The 19,532-nt window shown below is 42.3% G+C and overlaps 1 protein-coding gene across 1 annotated transcript in view; it reads left to right on the top strand.

Annotated features, from left to right (window-relative positions):
• LOC145408687 (hemicentin-1-like) overlaps positions 1-19,532 on the top strand; it is a 416,603-nt gene that overhangs the window by 382,169 nt on the left and 14,902 nt on the right. Inside the window, exons 13-16 of the mRNA XM_080279363.1 lie at positions 12,187-12,348; positions 13,081-13,205; positions 13,711-13,859; positions 19,114-19,238. Of these exons, the coding sequence (XP_080135489.1) occupies positions 12,187-12,348; positions 13,081-13,205; positions 13,711-13,859; positions 19,114-19,238 (561 nt within the window). The remainder of the gene's footprint in view (positions 1-12,186; positions 12,349-13,080; positions 13,206-13,710; positions 13,860-19,113; positions 19,239-19,532) is intronic.

Raw genomic sequence — 19,532 nt, 5'->3', positions numbered from 1 at the left:
TATTATGCTGCTGCCACATTTCAGTGGAACTGAATTCGATAATGAGTTCATAGAGGAAATTTCTTCTTCAGATACTTCACCCATCAGTTATAGAAAATCCAAAATAACAAGAGCAATTAAACACGAAACCAAAAAGGTTGTCTGTGTTACAATCTGCCATAGAAAACGGACACTCACATCCACTGTCTCTCTCTCTCTCTCTCTCTCTCTCTCTCTCTCTCTCTCACAACCAAGGTCACGTCCCTCACCCAAGGCCCAAGGTCACAACAACACTCATGCATGTTTTATTAACTCTAATATAACTTGACCACCAAGATAATTCATGAAAGTCACGATAAAGTAAATTGAGGAATTGCAATGTTTTTGTATTAGGAGAGACTTGTAAAGTGCAAGGCTTATCAATTGAGAATGCTTTATGATGGATGACAAAGAGGAAACAAATGACTTTCTAATAAACCTGATGAACTGAGATGTGAAGAACACGAAAGGAACATGTTTATGTAATTTCGAGACTTGTCCAGCTCCTATATGTGAAGTGACAATAGCTGGAGCATCAGGCAAAGTAATATCGTCAGATGGAGAGTGCTTAAAAGAGCATTTGATTCACTCGGAAAATTTTTGTGCAGAAAATGATCTACTGGATTTATTACAGAAACATCGACAGAAAGTTGCATTACCTGGTGAAAAGTTATGTTGTACCAATTTAATACATCACCTGATTAATGTGAAACAGGACACACAACCTATTTATGTGCCAGCATAAAGTGTTGCACATTCGCAGCGTGCATTAATTAAACAATATGTGGATGAAATGTGAAGTTGGGGTATCACTGAACCTTCAGTGTCTCGAGGGAATGCACCACTTTTCTTTGTACCTAAAGAAAACAGGGAAATGTGGGCAGTCGTTGATTATCGCAAACTTAATCAAGAAACCATTCCAGACCATTGTCCCATGCCACTGTTAAGTAATGTCTTACATGATATTGGACCAGAAAAAAATGTATTCTCAACAATCAGCTTACTCAGTGGCTATTACCAGATTGAGTTCGAGGAGGAATCACTCAAATACACAGCATTTTCTACAAATAGTGTCATTTTCAGTAGCACAGAATGCCAGTGGGGCTTTGCACTGCTCCAGGCACCTTTCAGTGATTAATGAATAGTGTGTTATAAGGCATGCTAGCTGATGGCATTTCTGAAGAGAGAAACCTGTACTGTACACAGGAAAAATCAGCCAAGATATTACCAGTATGCCAGGAATCAAACCCGGGATGCTCAGGTGAGAGCCAGGCAGCATACAACTACACCACGACCAGGTAAAAGTCAACTTACATTGTCACAATCTTGCAACCAATGTCCCTCCGCCCCCCAGTGTGGGCCTGAAGAGGATGAGTTAACCCCCTGGCACTCGGGCAAGTAGATGCTTTTAATCTATCCAAAGCACTTATGGCATGTCCGAATGAAGAGAGAAACCTGCACTGTAAACAAGAAAAATCATTCAAGATATTACCAATATGCCGTAAATTGAACCTGGGACTCTCATGTGAGAGCCAGGCAGCATACCACTACACCACAACCAGGTAAAAGTTAACTCACATTGTCACAATCTTGCAACCAGTGTCTCTCCCCCCCCCCCACTGTAGGCCTGAAGAGGATGAGTTAACTCAGGCAAGTAGCTGCTTTTAATCTATCCCAAGCATTTAAGGCAAGTCCGAATGAAGAGAGAAACCTGTACTGTACAAGGAAAAATCATCCAAGATATTACCAATATGCTGGGAATCAAACCCAGGCCACTCAGGTGAGAAATTAAAAGCATCTACTTGCCCGAGTGCCAGGGGGTTAATTCATCCTCTTCAGGCTTACAATGGTGGGATACAGCCAATGCATCTCTACCAAGTGGCTTAGGCTGTCTGGTAGAGATTGTATGTAGGGTGAGAAGTGCTTGTAAGTGTAATTGTAGTGTTGGATTGGCTTTGGATGTGTGTGTGTAGTCTGTGAAACAAGTGTTATCGGCCCGCGCAAGCCGACTAGGTAACTTTATAGTAAGCGACACTGGTTCAACCACAGCACCCCTTGTGTCCGCCAATGCAGTACGTGGCTAGGTGAACACTCCCAAAGTTTATTACCCTGGCGGGGCGCGAACCCTGGCTCACCCATGTACAAAACGCACACTCTACCACTGTGGCTCGATATATATATATATATATATATATATATATATATATATATATATATATATATATAGTCGTGAGGCATTGGATACCTCGTTGTGGGGTTTTATCATGGGGATTGGCGCTGCTCCATCTCAATGGCCCCTCCGTCTATCTTGTATCGCTGGGGAGGTGAGTTATAGACAGTCTTGAGTTATGGGGTTTATTTTTGACACAATTATATCGTGGTGCGATGAACAAAGTAACGTAGCGTGATGGCGAACCTCCTACACTATCCTGTTTCCTAAGCTACCTTCTGCCATCTATCGTTCTCTCTCGCTTTCTGACTGCTATGCCTGACTTCAAGGAATATATATGGTTCAGTGGGGATGTGTGTAATGTCTAATACTTTACCAGCACATGGGCTAACTGTCTTTCACCAGGTACCCCACGTGTTTGCTACATAATGCGTTACTCGATCATCTGGAAAATTGTTTGCCATACAGACTACACTTAGTGTAGTGGTATTCTGTTTTTAGTGTAGCTTTACATTAAGTGGCAAGCCAAATGATTTCCTTTAAACCAGGAATACATTTACATTGCTGGGTGGTAACCTTATAACCAACCAACACGTGTTCCCTACGTGACTACAAGTGGGTTGGCAGAGGGTTAGTGCCCCTCCCCGGAAAACAACTAAATAAAAATACGAACAAGAATCCTCGGACCAGGACTGACCAAAAAGTGACGACTAAGACTAAACAAAGGACATGATACGGATAGCTACATGGAATGTAAGGGGTGCAAATGATGAGGTGAAAGAGAGTTTGTCCAGATGCTTGAAGGTGCGAAACTGGATGTATGTGGATTAACTTAAACTAAATGGTGAGATGAGAGTGTGAGAGAATGGGGGAGTATGGATGGGGTATATGCGCAGGAATAGGTGTATTGTTGTGAGTAACAGATGGAAGGAGAATATAAGAGAGTATGGATCAGTTGGGTCAGGGATTGTGTGGGTAAGATTGAAAGTTGGACTACAAATGTGGGCGATTGTGTGCGTGTATGCGCCAATGCAAGATCATGCAAGCAGAGTGAAAGAAGAGTTCTGGACAAATGTGGAAGCGTGCATGGAAAAGTTTCAAAGGAATGAGGGAGTGTTTCTGATTGGAGATATGAATGGAAAAGTAGGGAGTGTGAAGGTGGATGGAGTAGTCGGTGAGTGGGGTGTCCCTGCAGAGCTGGATGAGAATGGTAGTGCTTTAGTGACATTTGTGCTGGGAGGGGGTTGGTGATAGCTAATACCCTCTTCAGGCACATAATGATCCATAGGTATACGTGGCGAGTGATGAGAAGGGTGGGTGGTGAACTGAATGAACGGAAGGCAATGATTGATCAAGTGTGTGAGGATGAAAGGATGAGAAGGTGTTTAAAGGTTGCAAGAGTATATAGAGGCTTAGGGAGTGGACTTTCTGACCACCACAGAGTCCGAATGAAATGGAGATATAGAAGTAGGGAAGGACAGGAGGAGGTGCTTCATAAAAGAAGGGTGGAAAAGTTACAAGAGGATGGAAAAAAGGCTGAAAATAAGAGGGGAGTGGAGGAGCAATGTGGTAAATATGGATTGGAGCAGATGGGGGACGTGGAAGGTGTGTGCAAGATATTCACAGAAGAAATCCGTGCAGCATGTGAGGTGGTGTATGAGGTGAAGAGTAGACGAAAGGGGGTGCAGGGAACAGCATGGTTGAATGAAGAGGTGAGAGAGGCTGTGGCACAAAAGAAGAAAGCATATAATTAGTGGATTAGAAACAGGGGCGTGGAAGAACTTTAGAGACGGAAGAAAGAGTTATATGTAGAGAGGAATAGGAAGGTGAAAGATTAGCAAGAGTGTAAGAAGAAAGTGGATGAGGAATTTGGAAGGAACTTGAGTGTAAAGTGGAGGGAATGTAAGAAAAATATGTTCTGGAAAGAGGTAAGGAGAGTAAGGCAGGACGCCAAAGAAGATAGTTGGGGAGTGAAAGATGAAAATGGTCGATTTCTAATGGAAAAGGGAGAAAAAGTGAGCAGATGGAGAAAACATTTTAAGGAACTGTTGAACATAGAGAATGAATGTGATGCAAGTATAAGTGGATGAGGAATGGCTGGGAAAAGGAGGGATGTGAGAAGAGAGGAAGAAATCAGTAGGATGGAAGTTGTGGAAGCAAAGAAGAAAGTTAAAATGGAGAAAGCCCCAGGAATTGATGGAATGTGTGGTGAAATGTTGAAGCATGGGGGAATGATAAGTAGTCGAATGGATGTGGAAGATGTGCAGATTGGTCTGGGAGGAAGGTAGAGTCCTGGAGGATTGGAAGTCAGGTACAATTATTCCCCTGTACAAAGAAAATGGGGGAAAAAATAAGTGTGTGATAATCATAGGGGCATTTGTCTTCTTAGTGTAACAGGAAAACTATATGGTAGGACACTTATTGACAGAGTTAGGGAAATAACAGAGGAATTAGGTAGAGAAGAGCAGGGAGGCTTTATGAAGTGAACAGGTTGTGTAGATCAGATATTCATTGTTAGATCTTTATTGGAACAGTTTCTAGAAAAGGGAAAGTAGTTGCATGCGGCCTTCATGGATTTGGAGAAAGCATATGACAGGGTGGATAGACAAGGATTGTGTAAAGTATTAAGAATTTAGAATTTATGGAGTAGATGGGAAGTTGTTGAAGGCCGTGAAGAGTACAGTATGTATGAGGGTGCTAAGGCTGCATTGCGTGTGGATAGTGAAGTGGGTGAATTTTTCTGTTTGAATGTTGGACTGAAACAAGGATGTGTCATGTCTCCATGGTTATTCAATCTGTATATGGATGGGGTTATAAATGAGATACAAGGTGGGGCAGTGGATGTTGGAGTGGCCCTAGTGAGAGAGGGCAGCGTTTGGAAACTTCCTGTACTGTTGTTTGCGGATGATACTGTGTTGTTAAGTGATGACGAAGGGGAGCTGCAAGGCTTGGTGGATGAGTTTGGGAGGGTATGTAAGAAACGGAATCTAAAGGTGAATGTAGGGAAGAGTAAAGTTATGGTCTTCGAGAGAAGTGAAGTCAGTGAATGTACTGTGAGGTTGGATGAGGAGGAAATGGAAAATGTGAGTGCGTTTAAGTACTTGAGTAGTGTGATGAGTAAGGATGGAAGTTTAGAGGGTGAAGGGCTTGAAAGGGTACAACAAGGAAGAAAGATTGCTGGTTCCTTGAAAGTAGTGATAAGAAACAGGGAAGTGAGCATGAAAGTGAAAAAGCTACTACATGACACTATTGTGATACCAACTCTAACGTATGAGAGTGAAGCTTGGACCTTGTTGGAGGGACACAATTCAAGAGTTAGAGCAGTGGAAATGAGTTATTTGAGAGGAGCATGTGGAGTCACATGGAGAGACAGACTGACAAATGAGGAAGTGAAGGAGCATTGTGGTGTGGATGTTTATGTGATAGGAAGCGTTAGGAGAAACACACTGAGGCGGTTTGACCATGTGGAGAGCATGGAAAGTGAGAGACTGATGAGGAGAGTGTATGTGAGTGAGGTGGAGGGGGAGAGATGGAGGGGGAGGCCAAGAATGAGATGGAGGGATGGAGTGGAGAAGTATATGAGAGAGGGGGGTGTGAGCTGGGAGCAGGGCAATGAAATGGTGGGGGACAGGGCGACATGGAGGCGATTTGTTTGTGGCCACCCCTTACGGGATTAAGGCGTCTGGCAATAGATAGATAGATAGACAGACATTCTGTTTGCATTCTGGCCAGAGGATGTGTATATCTCCGCCTGAACACCAGACATGCATGTTATGCAAGTGGTACCTATTGTACTATGAGATATACGGGTACAGTAACGCCTACAGTATAATCACATTTCCATAACTGTTACATATGACATAGTAATGTCTATACATGTACAGCAGCAGCTATATAACAACCCGAAAAGACGCTAGAGATGAAGGCACAAATAGAAGGACAGAAACCGGAGGAGAGCAGTTTGTAAATTAAAGATTTATGCCAGACTCGATCGAAGGCTTTCGATATGCCAAGTGCAGTGACAAAGCTTTCGCCAGTCCCTAAAGGAGGGTGACTAGGAATCTAAGGGACAGGTGAGAAGATCGCCAGTGGAGCGTCCCTAGCAGAATGTTGTAGCAGAAAAAGTTCTTTAAAATGTTTTTGTTAAGAATACAGTAGATTCAAAAACTATTAAAACATAGCATGTTAAAGCAATTGGGCGATAGTTAGCGGGCTGGGAATGGTCACCTTTCTTTGGGACAGACTGAATGAGAGCAAACTTCCAGCAAGAAGGAAAGCTACTGTAACGGTAGGATTTTTATCCCACCGTTGTTCATCAGTGTAACGATGGTAATTTTATCCCATCATTATTTATCAGGTTTGTTCTGTTTAAATTACTTGTTGATAATACAAAGGGTACTCAACTTAGTCTCCCCTCAATGACTGATAAAGTATTCACCAAAGAAAAAAACGAAGAGGGGGGGGAAGTAACTTCAACTTTGAATGATAAAGGTTAATTGCATAAAGGATATTTTTGGTAGCGTTTGTATTTTTAGCCGAGTCGAGAATAAGTTAGTACCACGTGTGTTAGTCGTTCCCAAAACGGAGGAATCTTGAACTGGAAGGGGAGTGAGTCATGCGTGAGAGGACAAAATTCCCTTGGTTGGATATCAAAATTGCATATACTTTACTCTACTTTAATAAATCTATACTTGTTAAACAACAGACATTTTTTGAATTACATGACCTTTAATAATATGAAAAGAGTTGTAAATTAAGTACTAGTTTGGGCGATAGTAATACAGTACTGTTACCAAGCGAAACAATTTGAATATTTAACAATGACTCCTGAGATCATCACCTTTCATTCTCGATTATCAGTTATTCTTGGGCTCGTCAATAGCCTCAAGACTGGGACATTCAATGACATGGACTGTCTTTTCGGGCTGGCACAGCCTCGAACCAATATTCACTCATGTACTATTACGTCGGGCCAGTCTAAACTCATCACACAATTCAGTAATATTTCATAATCACTCGGGCTTGCTTAACCTCGAGGAACAATTCGAAATTACATATCCTTACAACCACTAAATTCATTTTAACACTCCCAATATTTCTAACCTATTAATAAAAGAAGAGAAAAAAAAAAAAAACGGTTGATGAGTGAAATTCGCTTTTCCGTTACTGATCATATTAACTTTCAACATTTTGTACAATATCTACTATCAAAAAAAAAAAGGTTCAGCTGATTGATTCATAATTCAACTGCTACTACATTCAGTTATAAATCTGTTTGTGGGTAGTGTAAGTGTGTGTGTACAACAAGTCTATGGGCAATATCACATGATGGCCTCGTGCAACCCCAAAGTCACGGTGTCTGTGGACTGAAACACCGTCTGTTATCCACAACGTCTGGTTAGCCAATCCTCTACGTTAAGCTTTTAACAATATTACTTCATATTGTTCACGACAAGCAAGAATTAAAACAAGCAAGGGGGGAGAAAGGAGGAATGTGTACAGCTCACCTGAAACAACGTCTGTTACCTGTAATGTCTGGTTAGCCAGTGCGGCTTAGCTGGGCACATAGGGACGCTACTGCTAGTCAAATGAGACTGTGTTTTTGCGAAATGGTGGGTTTTAATTCTCTTCACTATTTATATAGTAGAGTACACATGACGTTAGGACTTTTGACTGAATTGGGGAAAATTGGGGATCCATTCCTTACTACGGTTAAATACTGAATTTACCGCCATCCCGCCCTGAGTTTGGGGTAGCTTATGCCATCTAGTGACGGCTAAGGCAAGCGGAACTACTTGATCCTCACAAATTACATTATCTTTGCCTTTTCTGACTATTAATTTCACATATTTGGATTCTAGCAGCTTCATTAGTAAGTATTTCACAACAATGATACGGAAAGAATTGCATACCCATTATTATTCTGTTTAAGGTTTAAACTTGGCGCCCGGCAACGACGCACCACAAGCAAGGGGATGTTGCCCACATCTGTTATTCGTTACCTACCAGATGGGTGAACTCCCATAGCTCAACACTCCCAGTTACACTACCTATGCATAGATACAGAGATATATACATATAAGAATAAAGTTGTCCCTATATCGATCATTAACACATGAACTACTACTTAGAACAGGAGCCGTATAGACTAGTATTCAGATTACGCTCTATCTAACTTAGAAATTACAGTACCTCTAAACATATACATGAATACTAAATTTGTGGCATTACACTACAAGTTGACAGACAAAAGTGAAAGAGTTTACCTATGCAGAGTGTAAGCACAGAAGCACAGTTTTTGAGGACAGGAGGAGGGACTCCATCAGGCCCATATGCCCTGTTGGCACTGAGGCCAGTGATGGCAGAAAATACATCAATTGAAAAAATTTTAACGTCAGCCATGAGCAAGTCAGAGGGGGAAAGTGATGGAGGAACAGCACTGGGATCATATAAGGTGGAATTGGAGGAGAAAGTCTGGGCGAAAAGTTCTGCTTTCACAGTAGAAGTAAAAGCTACAGAGCTATCACACTGGAAAATAAGAGGGAAGTATTATAAGGTCAAGTTGTTAGAAACGTTAATGGCAAAGTGCTAGAAAGAGCGGAAAGAATTTGAGTTGGAGAATTCGGAGCATTAAGTATAAATGAAATATTTTTTTGCAGAGCAAAGAGCAGTCTTAACATGATCCTTGGCAGTACCATAAAAGAGATGAAATTCAGGGGTGTGTTGGCTCCCTTACCTATTGTAGTCCCTCTCCTTGTTGTGGACAGTGCGAGAACAAGCATGATTAAACCTTTCCTTTTTTTTTAATTAGTTAAAGGATATGAGAAAGGAATGTATGCTTCCATGCCTGAGAGAATAACCTCCATAATGTGCAAGGCACACTCAGAGGGATCTCGGCCATGAAAGCAATAATCATTCCGGAGAAAATCAAAGAAGTACTGCCTGAGGGTCTCCCAATCAGTAGCTCCGAAGTGCCAAAGCCGCCGCTTCTTGGGAGGGCCCACAGACCTTGCTGGTGCAATAGGACAGGTTAAGGTGATAAGGTTGTGATTGGAGAAGCCCAACGGAGAGAAAAGATTAACAGCATAAGCAGAAGGATTAGTCGTAAGGAATAGATCAGATATGTTGGAACTCTCTCCATGTCCATCAGGGATATGGGTTGGGTACTGTACAAGCTGGTCTAGGTCATTAAGGATAGAAAAGATGTAGGCTTGTTCACCAGGTGGATCGGTGAAACGAGATGAAAGCCAAAGGTTGTGGTGAACACGTAAATAATCTTGAATGAATTTTTCAGAGAGAGGAGAATTTGATAGGATGTGTGCCATCTAGAAGTATGATGGTTAATGAATTTTTCATGGTAGAAATAGGGGATTGGTAGGCAACACAGATATATTTAGTAAAAAAAATGGCAAGATAGCAGAAGCCAAAGAGTAGGGAATCCAGAAGATTCAAGCTCAGGAACACAAGGGCAAGATATCTGTTTGGGTACAGATAAACAACAACCACCTTTGGCTTTGAAATGAGTATAGAGAAAGTAGGAATATACACAGAAGGGCTTACTGTTAGTCGCCACAGACAGTGTAGTCTCTGTGAGGAAGAGAAGGTGAGATTTAAAGGAAGGGGAGATAGTGTTAAACAGTGAGAAAATTAGAGGAAAGCCCGCGAATGTTGCAGAAATGAAGAAGTGAGTCAGACTGGTTCTAGGTATCTCGCTTGGTCGTCACCGGGAGAGGTGTGGATTGTGGGGGTTTCTATGGTATCACCCCCCCCCCCCCTGGCACTGGGGACTCCGAGGCTTGGTGCTGAGGTGCCATTTTTAACAAACATTTAAAAAGAAGAAATGCAGTGTGTAATGTACATGTAGTTTGGGTCTGAGAGTAAGAGGAACTTGTATTGGAGAGCATCCTGGCCCACTCTCTGTGTTCCTGAAATACTGGAAAAGATCAGCAAAGGGGGATGGTCAGAAGCTGGTCCCGAGGTCTGATGAAACGGGAGCTCCAGCTCTCCCTGTCATCAGCTTCCATCCATCTTCGGAGTACCACCCTGTTCGACTGGTGCAACAGTCTACTGCCTGTCTATGTCTTTTGATGTATCTATGTGTATATGTATGTATCTGTCTGTCTATTTATTTATCTATCTGTCTATTTATTTATATATTTATAGTGTTATGAGAGGTAAAAACACGCGTAGTGGAGACAGGGATATTATTGGTAATAAATTGTGAGGAACAAAGTATATCATATTCAGTGTATGCAGATTATGCAGTGTGCTTGCAGATAATGGACAAATAGCTTGGTAGGCTGAGCTAGAGTTTTGTAGATGTTTGTGAGTGTCGTGCCTTGAAGGTTAATGAAGATAAGCGTAAAGTGATGGTTGTTGAGAGAGAAGGCGATTCTCAGTGAGATGTTATGGTGAATATAGAGGTTTGAATTGGTGAGGAGTTTAAGTACCTGGGTGCAGTGACAGAGGAGAGGTAAATGTGCAAAATTAGTGGAAAATAGAGTGGCACAAGCAAAGAAAATGGCTACCTCTATGGGTTTTGATAAAAAAGCAGAGGTCTAAGTGTAGCGGCTGCAAGAGGCTTGCATTTGGGAGTTTTACACCCGTAGTCTTGAAACTGAGGGCACGGGTTACCGTTCCCGCACCCCACTCGAAGTGGAAGCTCACACCTACAACGTAAGTGGTAATCTTGAAAGGGTAAGAACGCACCCCTTCGTGTGGGTAGGCGCAGCAAACAGTTGACAACACTGATTAGTTTTAAACTTAAAATATTGAAAAGAAAATGACAGTTTCTAAGGTTCATATACAATATAATCTCTTAATGTTGGCAATTCTTACCCATTTTATTATCAAAGACTGGCATTTGTTCTTGAATACTCTGTGCGAGTACGGTATGTATACCGTACCATAACTGTACCATGGTGAAAATTCGATGACCGCCATAGCTTCAAAGGGTTCATGCGGTCAGTTATAACCCTACGAATACGCCTTGGCTGGTCATACCGATTTTATTTCTGCTCCAAATGCTTGTTTTTGCCATTTTTCCCACCCAGAACCCCGAAATCCCACCAGTTCTCCAAGACACGTGGGAGGAGAGGTTAATTTGAAAACCGATCACGAGCACCGAAAAAATGGTCGAAGTCGCTCATATCACACCAAAATACACCAGAAAAATACACCGCCAGGCAAAAACAAAGTAGAATGGACTTGTAAAAGTTTACCGAACGCAAACATGAGACTTCGTATTTCAAACTAACTGGCTGTGCACGATTCGTCTGTTTAGGTAGTACTCGGCCATTTTTTACTGTAGGAATCATGAACTAATCAAACTATTTATAAAATTGCCATGCACCATATCTAATAAACAGCTCAGTAGAAATACTGAAAAAATGTAATGGAAGTGGTTACAGCATCTCATTTTTGTTTTCATCTCGTAAATTAACCATCTCCGGAGAAGCGGTGAAGTCTTTTAAAACGATAAAAATATTTAACGCTTATGTTTTTTCTTTACACGATGTTCTTATCATTAAATCAAGATTCCCACCACACACACCATAGGGTCCTTCAAATTCTAAACAGTTTTCTTTGCACAAGGCTACTATAATATGACGAAGGGGCATGCGAAGGGATGTTATGAGACTCCCGGGAGATTCCAGAACTACACTGGGGTAATACTCTCCCCATTAATTCGACAGCCAAGTATTCTTTGTTTATTTATAGTACAGGTAATTAAAGGATTCAGGCCATTAACCTGATTAACAGAGGGGCATATTAAATAATTATTTTGTGTTTTTTCATAAACACTGAGTATTTTATTCCCAGCAACACAAGAGGAAAGCATTGTAAAGTAAATAGTATCGATTATCTGGGTTGCGATGACATCATCGACGGCCAATCGGCAGCCGCGGATCACACACTCCTACTCGCCCCCTAGGTCTCACCTGCAAAAGTCAATGAAACTGATAAGAGTTCATTACTTCCCTCAATCTCCCCAACAGAAGGTCGGGCAGTTCCCCTTAAAAGTGTGGGCCGGCAGGAGGGGCTCACAGGACACTACACTCTCTCCCAGGTGAAGCAGGACAGTGCAGAGGTGTGGTGTTGGGCTAAGAACTCCGTGGGGGCACAAGCAACGCCATGCAAGTTTACTGTTTATACCCATGGTTAGTGCAGTGGTGGGCTATAGCGTGTTTTGTCCAACAAAGATCACTAACTCTTTTCAGCTTAGGTGATGGTTTGGTGTAGTCAGGCTGGAGAGTTGGGTTGACAACTAAACAAGGGGACTAATTACTTCCTCATAACTCAGGCTCATCAAATTTCTTGCAACCAAGTAGTAGTTTTCAAGCTATAAGAGTGCCCCAGTTCTACCAGATAAAATTACACTAAGTGTAGCTAAACGGATGGGAGAGTGTAGTCATTTTTGCTGTCACTGTGTGTTTGTTCTAACTTGACAAAAATTCCTAACATCTTTATCTCAGCTGATGCCAGCTGTAGTCAGATTAGAGGGTGAATTTGACTGAACTCTCTTTTTACTGTAACTTGGCCGAGATTTTAATCCTCTTACCGCATATTTCATGTAGCTCAGTGGCAGAAAAAGATAATATCATACCTCTAGGTCCTTTCCATAGCATATTTTCGAGACAAGAATCATATTTAATACTAATGTATTCTTACAGTGCAGCATTCATGTTGGAGTGATGGCAGTTTTAAGGCTGATTTGTATTAAAAAACAAGTAATATAACAAAGAAGCATGCTTACTACTTCATAACTAATGCTCATCGCACTTCATGCAACCAGGACTTTGAAGTTGCCCAGTTTCCATAATACTAATAATGATAATAAAAAGTCTATACCTAATCACTCACTCCTGCTCTCCATTTTGTTCGCCCCACAGGTCGGCCTGGCCCCGTGCAGCAGTGCAGTGTAGGGAACCACACCGCCTCAGGGTTCACCGTGGACTGTGTCTCTGGACCTCTTAGGGGCACCAACACACTATACACGCTTGGGGTTTATACGCAGGTATGTATTGTGCTTTTATGCCTTTCTGCTGGTGTGCTTAGACGTATATTTCATCTCCATAGCACTGTCATAGTCTCTCTCTCTCTCTCTCTCTCTCTCTCTCTCTCACACACACACACACACACACACACACACACACACACACACACACACACACACACACACACTGATCAAATCATATTATCCTCTTCCGCTTTTCTACTCGCGAGTGTAATAATATTAACGATAATAGTAGTAATAATAATAATAATGATGATGATGATGATGACAGCAGTTGCAGGTGTGGTAGTAGTAGTGGTAGTAGTAGTAGTAGTAGTAATAGTAGTAGTAGCAGCAGTTGTTGTTGTAGTAGTAGTAGTAATGTTAATAATAATTTCAATAATAATTATAATAGCTATTATAATTAATATTATTCTTATCATTCTTATCATTTACTGCTGTTATTATCTTTTCCATCGTTTCAATATGTAGACGTCTGAAACTGCTTCCTCATCTTCTTCCTCAGAGCCAAGACCGTAATGATGGTGGCAGAAGGGAAGTGGGTGGTGAGAGGGTCGGTAAGGATGGCGAGAGAGGGGGCAGTGTGGGGGGCGGGGTGATAAACAAATTGGGGCAAATGGTTACGAACATCACCACGAGGACGCCAGTCTTCCGGTAAGTGTATATGAACTTACATTATTGCTTAACCTTCTTAGCTGAAAGATGTACAGTCGAACTACGAAGTGATGCCATCCCATTGTGTTTAATGGACACTAACATCACTGGCGCGACTGTACCAGTGATATTCCAAAAGTATATAGATAGATAGGTAAATAGATAGATAGATAGACAGATTCACCATGGGGGAAGCGTAGTCTCAATGAGAAGATAAACACCAACGTAATCAGGAACATCTTTATTAAATTGGTGACTTTTCGACGACTCGTTTGTCATTTTCAAACCTATGGAAAGTACAATAAAATCAAAGTAAACACCATGTCTATGATAAAAATACAAAAACTTAAGTAAAAAACCAAAATAAGACACCATGTCTGTGATAAAAATACAAATGAAGAGTTAATATGATAAGATGAGGAAATAAATCATTCATAGCTAACGTTGGTGGGATGCTACTAAGTACAAGGAAAATAAAAAATAAAAGAACATGTAATAAGACAATACATAAGTCAAACCTTAAAAACAGAGAAGGGGCGTGGAGCAGTCGTGTGTGCCCAGTGTGGGCTGTAGGTGATGTGTGAGGAGTGATTCAGCCAGGAGGCGTGTTACCTCGTCACGACAAGCGTGGACAACAGAAAAATTAGATTCGCTTATGGGGTGGCCTAAAGCTTCACAGCAATTACGGATGGCAGAGAAAGGTGGCTTTGCCTTAGGTAGACCGGTTCTGTATGATCTTCCCCGATGTTCTGCAATTCTTACTTTTAAATGCCTTTTAGTCTGTCCAATAAAAGACGCATTACAGCGACTACATTTATAATTATAGACAACAGAGGATTGCAGAGCGTCAGGGATTCGGTCTTTATGTTTGAACCATTGTCCGATGGTGTTGCTGGGTTTGAAAATTGTTCTAAGACATACTCGAGGGTAAAATTCCCTAACTAAACTCGATATATTATTGCGTATGGAAAAACTTTTTGGACCTAACAATGGCTTTTAGCTCCAATAAATCCGGTCAGCTTACTGTATCTGCTGGGCAATACCGATTACGACTTTCCTGTATTCATGGATTTTGTGTGTGTCTGTTTTGGGTGGTATTGTACGTGCCGTAAGTGCCTTCGTACCACCCTTTTTTTTTTTTTTAACGAATTTGTTTTACTTATTACACCATATCTTATACGTCACTAACAGTAATCATAATGTTAATTTGAATTACATACGAAAAAAAAAAAATGGTTGAAGGACACTTGAATGTTTTGTTGCAGCTAAAATAACTCTAGGAATGTAATAGGAAGATTGTTGGATGTGAGAGTTCTGAGAGGGGAGGGTGGAGGTATGTCTGACCACTACCTGGTGGAGGGAAAGTTAAGAGTAGGTAAGAGATGGGTGAGAGCTAGGAGGGTTAGGTGTGGCAGGGAGGTTTTGAAGGTGAGTGAGTTGATTAAAGAGAGAAAAACATAGAGTATCAGGAGAAATTGAAAGATGAGTGGAACGCAGTGAAAGATCGGGAAAATGGAAGCGTGGAGGAGGAATGGCAGTTGTTTAAGAGTGCTGTGGTGGGGCATGCAGAAGAGGTGTGTGGTGTGAGACGTGTGGGTGGTGGTGTAAGAAAAGGAAGTGAATGGTGATGCGAGGAAGTAAGTATGGCTGTGGCCGAGAAGAGACGTGCATATGAAGTGTGGCTGCAGAGGAAGGATGAGATGTCATATGAAAGGTATAAGGAAAAGAGGAATAGAGCGAGAAGGGCTGTGCGTGATGCTAAAGTGGCAGCAGATGAGAGGTGGGGTAGGCGGCTGACAGAGAATTTTCAACCGAATAAGAAAATGTTTTGGAAGGAGGTGAAAAGGGTGCGAAAGGGAGAGTCTGGGAAGGAAGAACGAGTAAAAGCAGAGGATGGAAGGATGTAAAGTGAGATGGATGCAGTAAGGAAGAGATGGACAGAGTATTTTGAAAGATTGCTAAATGTAGAGGAGGAAAGGGTGGCTGAGATTGTGGCGGATGGAAGGGTGCAAGGAATAAATGTGTTGGGAGAGTTGAATGATTCTTTGATCACAAAGGAGGAAGTGGAGAAGGCAGTAAAGGAGATGAAAACAGGGAAAGCTGTGGGTATGGATGGGTGTGCTGTGGAATGCCTGAAGGGTGGTGGAGTGACTATTGTTGACTGGTTAGTAAGATTGTTGAATGTGTGCTTTGAGAAAGGTATGGTGCCAATTGACTGGGCAAGTGCTTGTGTGGTCCCGTTGTATAAAGGCAAGGGTGATAAGTATGAATGTACTAGCTTTAGGGGTATAAGTCTGTTGAGTGTTGTAGGTAAGGTGTATGGTAGAGTGTTAATTATGAGAGTTAGAGAGGGTACAGAGGGAGTGATCAGTGATGAGCAGTGTGGCTTTAGGAGAGGGAGGGGATGCGTTGATCAGGTGTTTGCTGTGAGATAAGTGTGCGAAAAGTATTTAGCGAAAGGCAAGGATGTGTTTTGAGCATTTATGGATTTAGAGAAAGCGTATGATAGAATTGATAGGGAGGCTTTGTGGACTGTTTTAAGATTGTATGGACTTGATGGTAGGTTACTAAAAGGGGTGAAAAGTTTTTATGTAAATAGTAGAGCATGTGTAAGAGTGAGAAATGCTGTGAGTGATTGGTTTCCCGTGAGAGTGGGGCTGCGACAGGGATGTGTGATGTCGCCTTGGTTGTTTAATATTTACATGGATGGTGTTGTAAGGGAGGTGAATGCAAGAGTTTTAGGTGATCTGAGTCTGGTAAATGTTGATGGTGGAGATTGGAATCTGAAGCAGCTGCTGTTTGCAGATGATACTGCACTGCTGACTGATTCAGAGGAGAGATTGAGACAGTTGGTAGAGGAGTTTGGAAGGGTGTGTGAAAGGAGGAATTTGAAAGTAAATGAGAATAAGAGTAAAGTGATGAAGTGTACGAGGTTGATAGATGGTAGGGGGATGAATATAGTTTTGAATGGTGAGTTGCTTGAGGAGGTAGATTGTTTTAAATATCTAGGGTCACATGTTGCTGTGGATGGAAGAATAGATGCAGAAGTGAAGTTTAGAATAAATGAAGTAGGAAAGGTGCTGGGAGGAATGAAAAAAGTGTTTAAATGTCGTTCACTTAGAATGGATGTAAAGAGAAGGCTGTATGAGGGTGTTGTGTTACCGACTGCATTATATGGGGCTGAAACATGGAATATGGGTGTAGCAGAGAGGAAAAGTTTGAATGTAATGGAGATGAGGTGTCTGAGAAGTATGTGTGGAGTGACACGTATGGATCGGGTGCGAAATGATGAAGTGCGAAGGAGAACTGGAGTTGTTCGGGAGATGGCTGGTAGAGTTGAGCAGAGGGTGTTGCGATGGTTTGGGCATATGGAGAGAATGGATAATGAGTGATTGGTGAAAAAGATAACTAGATCTGATGTGAGAGGTGTAAGGCTGAGAGGAAGACCACGAATAGGATGGATGGACAGTGTGAAGAGAGCGCTGGATGCAAGAGGGATGTCTGTTGAGCAAGGAAGAGTGGCTGTGCGTGACAGAAATAAATGGAGAGAAATTGTGAATAAATAAGTGATGACGCAGCCCTGAGGGGATATTCTCCCGCATTTGGTCGGATCAGCTAGTCAGGTCAGGTGCGGGTAAGGGGATGGGTCTGTTATGATGTGGCAGGGGTAAACCAGTTCTGCTGTCGGGCCCTGCTGCGGATGTCACTGATTGCATTGCGCAGTTGACCCTTGTGCGGTGTGGTGCGGTGAGGATCTGTCCGTTCTCCCCTTTGGGGCTAAGATGTGAATGAATGTGTTTGAATGGATGAGTAAATGGAGAGTGTGTCGTCCTGTCTCGGCTACCTCCCTTTCCTTGGGGGAAGCAGCCTAGGTATATAGATAGATAGATAGAAAATAACTCTTTATTTAGATTTTGTAAAGGTATAAGGCAAGGTAATTTATAAAGAAAATTAACGTTTATCAGAAATACTTTCTCATCATCATCATCCGGGCCTCCTTTCCCACCCTAGGGCAGGGTGAGGAGTACCAATGTCCAGACAGCCCAAATTTGCCCAGTCCAATAGGCCACGCTTCCATTCACACATCATTCAAGCCCCCGGAATCCTGGCTCCTTCGGAAACACCCAAAGCATGCATCACGTTGTATAGCTTCACATAAACGTATCCCGTAGAGTCAGTCCGGAAGCTGCCACGTAAAAAAGGGGTGCCAAATCCCTGATCATGCTCCTTTTCTCACAATATTCATCCAGCCAGCTAGATCTCTTGTCAGTTCCCAAGCCTCACCGACTTCCAAACCTCGCTTCCTCGCACACTCATCCACCCTATCACACACATGTCTGTGTGAGTGTGTGAGAAATACTTTCCAACTCTTTAAAATGAAGTCTGCAGGGTAGAGAGAGAGAGAGAGAGAGAGAGAGAGAGAGAGAGAGAGAGAGAGAGAGAGAGAGAGAGAGAGAGAGAACAGCAACACCACTTTATTACTAAATTATTTAAGTCATACTCAGTGAAGTACAGAAATAATCGCATGTGTATTTATGGCTAAGCAATAATTATTTTACCTATTAACCGAAGATTTATCGCCTATATTTCCCACTTTGGTGCTGAAACATGCGTGAAACTGATAGGATATGGTGGTATGGATATTCGATCATTTATAAAATATGATGAAAATCGTAGAGAGACTGGATGTGTGTGTCTTGTTTTCAAATATCTATCAACATATTATAATCATTCTCTCTCTCTCTCTCTCTCTCTCTCTCTCTCTCTCTCTCTCTCTCTCTCTCTCTCTCTCTCTCTCTCTCTCTCTCTCTCTCTCTCATATTTATCTGCTTCTGGCTTTCTCTTCCATGTTTATCTTCTATCCTCGTGTACCTTCTTCCATGTAGCCTACGCCCATTTACCAACTAAAGCATCTCTCACGTTTACTTATGCTCCTCTGTGTCCGGCGTCCTCTATTCCTTGTCCATGCCCACCTAACTGTCTCTCACACTCATCAGCGTCTATTTATGCTCAATCAGTGCCTATCTGTGCCTTATCTACGTCAATCTACACACAATGTAAGCCAAATCACAGCCACCAAAGACCCAATTACTAATCCAATTCTTTCCCCCGCCCAACTCCACTCCTCTACGCCCATCAATGCTCCTTTACCTCTGCCAACGCTCCGCCACGGTCCTCTACGCCCAACGACGCACCACCACGTCCCTCTACGCTCCTCTAAGCCCAACGCACGCCCATCTACGCCCATCCACAGCGTATCGGGTCTCCAGGCAGGTCAGGAATTCGCGTTAGTGGTGACAGTGACCAACGAGGAAGGGATCAGTCCTCCTGTAGTGTTCAGTGCCTTCACGCTCAAAGACAACGCACAGACGGTCATAGGTGGGTTGGTACAGGTGGTAGTAGTGATGGCAGAGTACGTGGGTAGGTAAGACGGTCATAGGATTGTTGGTAGACATGTTGGTAAAGTGTTGGCATGGTGGTGTTGGCAGGGTGAAAGTGGGAGAAGGTGGTGATTTATGTGTGCGGGAGTTGGCGTACGCGAGAATGGATTAATGCAATGATGGTATTGATGGGATTGGGTGGTGTTCGTAGACTACGAACAGTAGCGTGTTGGTAAATTGAGGGTGGAGGAGTTGTGTGACTGTTGAGAAAGTGGAGAAGGTTGGTAGAGTG

This window comes from Coenobita brevimanus, chromosome 78, assembly GCF_032717465.1.
Source record: "Coenobita brevimanus isolate Jiangsu-jjx chromosome 78, ASM3271746v2, whole genome shotgun sequence".
NCBI lineage: Eukaryota > Metazoa > Arthropoda > Malacostraca > Decapoda > Coenobitidae > Coenobita > Coenobita brevimanus.
The sequence above is the reverse complement of the archived record's forward strand: the minus strand, read 5'-3'. Positions and strand labels throughout refer to the sequence as shown.